The following is a 10,000-nucleotide window of genomic DNA, read 5'->3' as shown; positions in this document are numbered from 1 at the left end:
GTGATAAATAAATAAACATTTCAATATGTAGTACTGTGATAAATAAATAAACATTTCAATATGTAGTACTGTGATAAATAAATAAACATTTAAATATGTAGAACTGTGATAAATAAATAAACATTTAAATATGTAGTACTGTGATAAATAAACAACATTTAAATATGTAGAACTGTGATAAATAAATAAACATTTCAATATGTAGAACTGTGATAAATAAACAACATTTAAATATGTAGTACTGTGATAAATAAATAAACATTTAAATATGTAGAACTGTGATAAATAAATAAACATTTAAATATGTAGTACTGTGATAAATAAATAAACATTTAAATATGTAGAACTGTGATAAATAAACAACATTTAAATATGTAGAACTGTGATAAATAAATAAACATTTAAATATGTAGTACTGTGATAAATAAACAACATTTAAATATGTAGTACTGTGATAAATAAATAAACATTTAAATATGTAGAACTGTGATAAATAAATAAACATTTAAATATGTAGAACTGTGATAAATAAATAAACATTTAAATATGTAGTACTGTGATAAATAAATAAACATTTAAATACGTAGAACTGTGATAAATAAACAACATTTAAATATGTAGAACTGTGATAAATAAACAACATTTAAATATGTAGAACTGTGATAAATAAATAAACATTTAAATATGTAGAACTGTGATAAATAAATAAACATTTAAATATGTAGTACTGTGATAAATAAATAAACATTTAAATATGTAGAACTGTGATAAATAAATAAACATTTAAATATGTAGAACTGTGATAAATAAATAAACATTTCAATATGTAGAGCTGTGATAAATAAATAAACATTTAAATATGTAGAACTGTGATAAATAAATAAACATTTAAATATGTAGAACTGTGATAAATAAATAAACATTTAAATATGTAGAACTGTGATAAATAAATAAACATTTAAATATGTAGAACTGTGATAAATAAATAAACATTTAAATATGTAGAACTGTGATAAATAAATAAACAACATTTAAATATGTAGAACTGTGATAAATAAATAAACATTTAAATATGTAGCACTGTGATAAATAAATAAACATTTAAATATGTAGAACTGTGATAAATAAATAAACATTTAAATATGTAGAACTGTGATAAATAAATAAACAACATTTAAATATGTAGAACTGTGATAAATAAATAAACATTTAAATACGTAGTACTGTGATAAATAAATAAACATTTAAATATGTAGTACTGTGATAAATAAATAAACATTTAAATATGTAGCACTGTGATAAATAAACAACATTTAAATACGTAGAACTGTGATAAATAAATAAACATTTAAATACGTAGAACTGTGATAAATAAACAACATTTAAATATGTAGAACTGTGATAAATAAACAACATTTAAATACGTAGAACTGTGATAAATAAACAACATTTAAATATGTAAAACTGTGATAAATAAATAAACAACATTTAAATATGTAGAACTGTGATAAATAAATAAACAACATTTAAATATGTAGAACTGTGATAAATAAATAAACATTTAAATATGTAGTACTGTGATAAATAAATAAACATTTAAATATGTAGAACTGTGATAAATAAATAAACATTTAAATATGTAGAACTGTGATAAATAAACAACATTTAAATATGTAGCACTGTGATAAATAAACAACATTTAAATACGTAGAACTGTTATAAATAAACAACATTTAAATATGTAGAACTGTGATAAATAAACAACATTTAAATATGTAGAACTGTGATAAATAAACAACATTTAAATATGTAGTACTGTGATAAATAAACAACATTTAAATATGTAGTACTGTGATAAATAAATAAACAACATTTAAATACGTAGTACTGTGATAAATAAACAACATTTAAATATGTAGAACTGTGATAAATAAACAACATTTAAATATGTAGTACTGTGATAAATAAACAACATTTAAGTATGTAGAACTGTGATAAATAAACAACATTTAAATATGTAGTACTGTGATAAATAAACAACATTTAAATACGTAGAACTGTGATAAATAAATAAACATTTCAATATGTAGTACTGTGATAAATAAACAACATTTAAATATGTAGAACTGTGATAAATAAACAACATTTAAATATGTAGCACTGTGATAAATAAATAAACATTTAAATATGTAGCACTGTGATAAATAAATAAACATTTAAATATGTAGAACTGTGATAAATAAATAAACATTTAAATATGTAGAACTGTGATAAATAAATAAACAACATTTAAATATGTAGAACTGTGATAAATAAATAAACATTTAAATACGTAGTACTGTGATAAATAAATAAACATTTAAATATGTAGTACTGTGATAAATAAATAAACATTTAAATATGTAGCACTGTGATAAATAAACAACATTTAAATACGTAGAACTGTGATAAATAAATAAACATTTAAATACGTAGAACTGTGATAAATAAACAACATTTAAATATGTAGAACTGTGATAAATAAACAACATTTAAATACGTAGAACTGTGATAAATAAACAACATTTAAATATGTAAAACTGTGATAAATAAATAAACAACATTTAAATATGTAGAACTGTGATAAATAAATAAACAACATTTAAATATGTAGAACTGTGATAAATAAATAAACATTTAAATATGTAGTACTGTGATAAATAAATAAACATTTAAATATGTAGAACTGTGATAAATAAATAAACATTTAAATATGTAGAACTGTGATAAATAAACAACATTTAAATATGTAGCACTGTGATAAATAAACAACATTTAAATACGTAGAACTGTTATAAATAAACAACATTTAAATATGTAGTACTGTGATAAATAAACAACATTTAAATATGTAGTACTGTGATAAATAAATAAACAACATTTAAATACGTAGTACTGTGATAAATAAACAACATTTAAATATGTAGAACTGTGATAAATAAACAACATTTAAATATGTAGTACTGTGATAAATAAACAACATTTAAGTATGTAGAACTGTGATAAATAAACAACATTTAAATATGTAGTACTGTGATAAATAAACAACATTTAAATACGTAGAACTGTGATAAATAAATAAACATTTCAATATGTAGTACTGTGATAAATAAACAACATTTAAATATGTAGAACTGTGATAAATAAACAACATTTAAATATGTAGCACTGTGATAAATAAATAAACATTTAAATATGTAGTACTGGGATAAATAAATAAACATTTAAATATGTAGAACTGTGATAAATAAACAACATTTAAATATGTAGAACTGTGATAAATAAATAAACATTTAAATATGTAGAACTGTGATAAATAAACAACATTTAAATATGTAGTACTGTGATAAATAAACAACATTTAAATATGTAGAACTGTGATAAATAAACAACATTTAAATATGTAGTACTGTGATAAATAAACAACATTTAAATATTTAGAACTGTGATAAATAAATAAACAACATTTAAATATGTAGAACTGTGATAAATAAACAACATTTAAATATGTAGTACTGTGATAAATAAATAAACAACATTTAAATACGTAGTACTGTGATAAATAAACAACATTTAAATACGTAGAACTGTGATAAATAAATAAACATTTCAATATGTAGTACTGTGATAAATAAACAACATTTAAATATGTAGTACTGTGATAAATAAACAACATTTAAATATGTAGTACTGTGATAAATAAATAAACAACATTTAAATACGTAGTACTGTGATAAATAAACAACATTTAAATATGTAGAACTGTGATAAATAAACAACATTTAAATATGTAGTACTGTGATAAATAAATAAACAACATTTAAATACGTAGTACTGTGATAAATAAATAAACATTTCAATATGTAGTACTGTGATAAATAAATAAACATTTAAATATGTAGTACTGTGATAAATAAATAAACATTTAAATATGTAGTACTGTGATAAATAAACAACATTTAAATATGTAGTACTGTGATAAATAAATAAACATTTAAATATGTAGTACTGTGATAAATAAATAAACATTTAAATATGTAGTACTGTGATAAATAAACAACATTTAAATATGTAGTACTGTGGTAAATAAATAAACATTTAAACATGTAATACTGTGATAAATAAACAACATTTAAATATGTAGTACTGTGATAAATAAATAAACATTTAAATATGTAGAACTGTGATAAATAAACAACATTTAAATATGTAGAACTGTGATAAATAAATAAACATTTAAATATGTAGTACTATGATAAATAAACAACATTTAAATATGTAGTACTGTGATAAATAAATAAACATTTAAATATGTAGTACTGTGATAAATAAATAAACATTTAAATATGTAGTACTGTGATAAATAAATAAACATTTAAATATGTAGTACTGTGATACAAAAACAACATTTAAATATGTAGTACTGTAGTAAATAAATAAACATTTAAATATGTAGTACTGTGATAAATAAACAACATTTAAATATGTAGTACTGTGATAAATAAACAACATTTAAATATGTAGTACTGTGATAAATAAATAAACATTTAAATATGTAGTACTGTGATAAATAAACAACATTTAAATATGTAGAACTGTGATAAATAAACAACATTTAAATATGTAGCACTGTGATAAATAAATAAACATTTAAATATGTAGTACTGTGATAAATAAATAAACATTTAAATATGTAGAACTGTGATAAATAAACAACATTTAAATATGTAGAACTGTGATAAATAAATAAACATTTAAATATGTAGTACTGTGATAAATAAACAACATTTAAATATGTAGTACTGTGATAAATAAACAACATTTAAATATGTAGAACTGTGATAAATAAACAACATTTAAATACGTAGTACTGTGATAAATAAACAACATTTAAATACGTAGTACTGTGATAAATAAACAACATTTAAATACGTAGTACTGTGATAAATAAATAAACATTTAAATATGTAGTACTGTGATAAATAAATAAACATTTAAATATGTAGAACTGTGATAAATAAATAACATTTAAATATGTAGAACTGTGATAGATAAACAACATTTAAATACGTAGTACTGTGATAAATAAATAAACATTTAAATATGTAGTACTGTGATAAATAAATAAACATTTAAATATGTAGTACTGTGATAAATAAATAAACATTTAAATATGTAGTACTGTGATAAATAAATAAACATTTAAATATGTAGAACTGTGATAAATAAATAAACATTTAAATACGTAGTACTGTGATAAATAAACAACATTTAAATATGTAGAACTGTGATAAATAAATAAACATTTAAATACGTAGTACTGTGATAAATAAACAACATTTAAATATGTAGTACTGTGATAAATAAATAAACATTTAAATATGTAGAACTGTGATAAATAAATAAACATTTAAATATGTAGTACTGTGATAAATAAATAAACATTTAAATATGTAGAACTGTGATAAATAAATAAACATTTAAATATGTAGTACTGTGATAAATAAACAACATTTAAATACGTAGTACTGTGATAAATAAACAACATTTAAATACGTAGTACTGTGATAAATAAATAAACATTTAAATATGTAGTACTGTGATAAATAAATAAACATTTAAATATGTAGTACTGTGATAAATAAATAAACATTTAAATACGTAGTACTGTGATAAATAAATAAACATTTAAATACGTAGTACTGTGATAAATAAATAAACATTTAAATATGTAGAACTGTGATAAATAAATAAACATTTAAATACGTAGTACTGTGATAAATAAATAAACATTTAAATATGTAGAACTGTGATAAATAAATAAACATTTAAATACGTAGTACTGTGATAAATAAATAAACATTTAAATACGTAGTACTGTGATAAATAAATAAACATTTAAATATGTAGAACTGTGATAAATAAATAAACATTTAAATATGTAGAACTGTGATAAATAAATAAACATTTAAATACGTAGTACTGTGATAAATAAATAAACATTTAAATACGTAGTACTGTGATAAATAAATAAACATTTAAATATGTAGAACTGTGATAAATAAATAAACAACATTTAAATACGTAGAACTGTGATAAATAAATAAACATTTAAATACGTAGTACTGTGATAAATAAATAAACATTTAAATATGTAGTACTGTGATAAATAAATAAACATTTAAATATGTAGTACTGTGATAAATAAATAAACATTTAAATATGTAGAACTGTGATAAATAAATAACATTTAAATATGTAGAACTGTGATAGATAAACAACATTTAAATACGTAGTACTGTGATAAATAAATAAACATTTAAATATGTAGTACTGTGATAAATAAATAAACATTTAAATATGTAGTACTGTGATAAATAAATAAACATTTAAATATGTAGTACTGTGATAAATAAATAAACATTTAAATATGTAGAACTGTGATAAATAAATAAACATTTAAATACGTAGTACTGTGATAAATAAACAACATTTAAATATGTAGAACTGTGATAAATAAATAAACATTTAAATACGTAGTACTGTGATAAATAAACAACATTTAAATATGTAGTACTGTGATAAATAAATAAACATTTAAATATGTAGAACTGTGATAAATAAATAAACATTTAAATATGTAGTACTGTGATAAATAAATAAACATTTAAATATGTAGAACTGTGATAAATAAATAAACATTTAAATATGTAGTACTGTGATAAATAAACAACATTTAAATACGTAGTACTGTGATAAATAAACAACATTTAAATACGTAGTACTGTGATAAATAAATAAACATTTAAATATGTAGTACTGTGATAAATAAATAAACATTTAAATATGTAGTACTGTGATAAATAAATAAACATTTAAATACGTAGTACTGTGATAAATAAATAAACATTTAAATACGTAGTACTGTGATAAATAAATAAACATTTAAATATGTAGAACTGTGATAAATAAATAAACATTTAAATACGTAGTACTGTGATAAATAAATAAACATTTAAATATGTAGAACTGTGATAAATAAATAAACATTTAAATACGTAGTACTGTGATAAATAAATAAACATTTAAATACGTAGTACTGTGATAAATAAATAAACATTTAAATATGTAGAACTGTGATAAATAAATAAACATTTAAATACGTAGTACTGTGATAAATAAATAAACATTTAAATACGTAGTACTGTGATAAATAAATAAACATTTAAATATGTAGAACTGTGATAAATAAATAAACATTTAAATACGTAGTACTGTGATAAATAAATAAACATTTAAATATGTAGAACTGTGATAAATAAATAAACATTTAAATACGTAGTACTGTGATAAATAAATAAACATTTAAATACGTAGTACTGTGATAAATAAATAAACATTTAAATATGTAGAACTGTGATAAATAAATAAACAACATTTAAATACGTAGAACTGTGATAAATAAATAAACATTTAAATACGTAGTACTGTGATAAATAAATAAACATTTAAATATGTAGTACTGTGATAAATAAATAAACATTTAAATACGTAGTACTGCGATAAATAAATAAACATTTAAATATGTAGTACTGTGATAAATAAATAAACATTTAAATACGTAGTACTGTGATAAATAAATAAACATTTAAATACGTAGTACTGTGATAAATAAATAAACATTTAAATATGTAGAACTGTGATAAATAAATAAACATTTAAATACGTAGTACTGTGATAAATAAACAACATTTAAATATGTAGAACTGTGATAAATAAATAAACATTTAAATACGTAGTACTGTGATAAATAAACAACATTTAAATATGTAGTACTGTGATAAATAAATAAACATTTAAATATGTAGAACTGTGATAAATAAATAAACATTTAAATATGTAGTACTGTGATAAATAAACAACATTTAAATACGTAGTACTGTGATAAATAAACAACATTTAAATACGTAGTACTGTGATAAATAAATAAACATTTAAATATGTAGTACTGTGATAAATAAATAAACATTTAAATATGTAGTACTGTGATAAATAAATAAACATTTAAATACGTAGTACTGTGATAAATAAATAAACATTTAAATACGTAGTACTGTGATAAATAAATAAACATTTAAATATGTAGAACTGTGATAAATAAATAAACATTTAAATACGTAGTACTGTGATAAATAAATAAACATTTAAATATGTAGAACTGTGATAAATAAATAAACATTTAAATACGTAGTACTGTGATAAATAAATAAACATTTAAATACGTAGTACTGTGATAAATAAATAAACATTTAAATATGTAGAACTGTGATAAATAAATAAACATTTAAATACGTAGTACTGTGATAAATAAATAAACATTTAAATACGTAGTACTGTGATAAATAAATAAACATTTAAATATGTAGAACTGTGATAAATAAATAAACATTTAAATACGTAGTACTGTGATAAATAAATAAACATTTAAATATGTAGAACTGTGATAAATAAATAAACATTTAAATACGTAGTACTGTGATAAATAAATAAACATTTAAATACGTAGTACTGTGATAAATAAATAAACATTTAAATATGTAGAACTGTGATAAATAAATAAACAACATTTAAATACGTAGAACTGTGATAAATAAATAAACATTTAAATACGTAGTACTGTGATAAATAAATAAACATTTAAATATGTAGAACTGTGATAAATAAATAAACATTTAAATACGTAGTACTGTGATAAATAAATAAACATTTAAATACGTAGTACTGTGATAAATAAACAACATTTAAATATGTAGAACTGTGATAAATAAATAAACATTTAAATACGTAGTACTGTGATAAATAAACAACATTTAAATATGTAGTACTGTGATAAATAAATAAACATTTAAATATGTAGAACTGTGATAAATAAATAAACATTTAAATATGTAGTACTGTGATAAATAAACAACATTTAAATACGTAGTACTGTGATAAATAAACAACATTTAAATACGTAGTACTGTGATAAATAAATAAACATTTAAATATGTAGTACTGTGATAAATAAATAAACATTTAAATATGTAGTACTGTGATAAATAAATAAACATTTAAATACGTAGTACTGTGATAAATAAATAAACATTTAAATACGTAGTACTGTGATAAATAAATAAACATTTAAATATGTAGAACTGTGATAAATAAATAAACATTTAAATACGTAGTACTGTGATAAATAAATAAACATTTAAATATGTAGAACTGTGATAAATAAATAAACATTTAAATACGTAGTACTGTGATAAATAAATAAACATTTAAATACGTAGTACTGTGATAAATAAATAAACATTTAAATATGTAGAACTGTGATAAATAAATAAACATTTAAATACGTAGTACTGTGATAAATAAATAAACATTTAAATACGTAGTACTGTGATAAATAAATAAACATTTAAATATGTAGAACTGTGATAAATAAATAAACATTTAAATACGTAGTACTGTGATAAATAAATAAACATTTAAATATGTAGAACTGTGATAAATAAATAAACATTTAAATACGTAGTACTGTGATAAATAAATAAACATTTAAATACGTAGTACTGTGATAAATAAATAAACATTTAAATATGTAGAACTGTGATAAATAAATAAACAACATTTAAATACGTAGAACTGTGATAAATAAATAAACATTTAAATACGTAGTACTGTGATAAATAAATAAACATTTAAATACACTGAGTGAAGTTAAACTCCACAGAAAGCGTCGACTGTAGTTGTTGAGAACTTGATAATAATAATAATAATAATAATCATTAACTGTATAAAATGCTCTTGGTTCCTCAGACGCCCGCGAGTGTCTTCTCTGCACTGAAGACTTCTGGTCCAACGACGCTCACGATGCTTGTGTTCCTAAAATCATTGAGTTCCTGGACTTTGCAGA

The 10,000-nt window shown here is 19.8% G+C and overlaps 1 protein-coding gene across 1 annotated transcript in view; it reads left to right on the top strand.

Annotated features, from left to right (window-relative positions):
• Positions 1-10,000, top strand: part of vmn2r1 (vomeronasal 2, receptor 1) — a 26,849-nt gene that overhangs the window by 11,404 nt on the left and 5,445 nt on the right. The window contains exon 10 of the mRNA XM_087795422.1: positions 9,904-10,000. This exon is cut by the window's right edge and continues 64 nt beyond it. Within this exon, the coding sequence (XP_087651548.1) occupies positions 9,904-10,000 (97 nt within the window). The remainder of the gene's footprint in view (positions 1-9,903) is intronic.

The sequence above is a fragment of the Callionymus lyra genome, chromosome 7 (assembly GCF_982586985.1).
Source record: "Callionymus lyra chromosome 7, fCalLyr1.hap1.1, whole genome shotgun sequence".
Classification (NCBI taxonomy): domain Eukaryota; kingdom Metazoa; phylum Chordata; class Actinopteri; order Syngnathiformes; family Callionymidae; genus Callionymus; species Callionymus lyra.
Note: the sequence above shows the minus strand (reverse complement) of the source record. Positions and strands in the feature narration are given on the sequence as shown.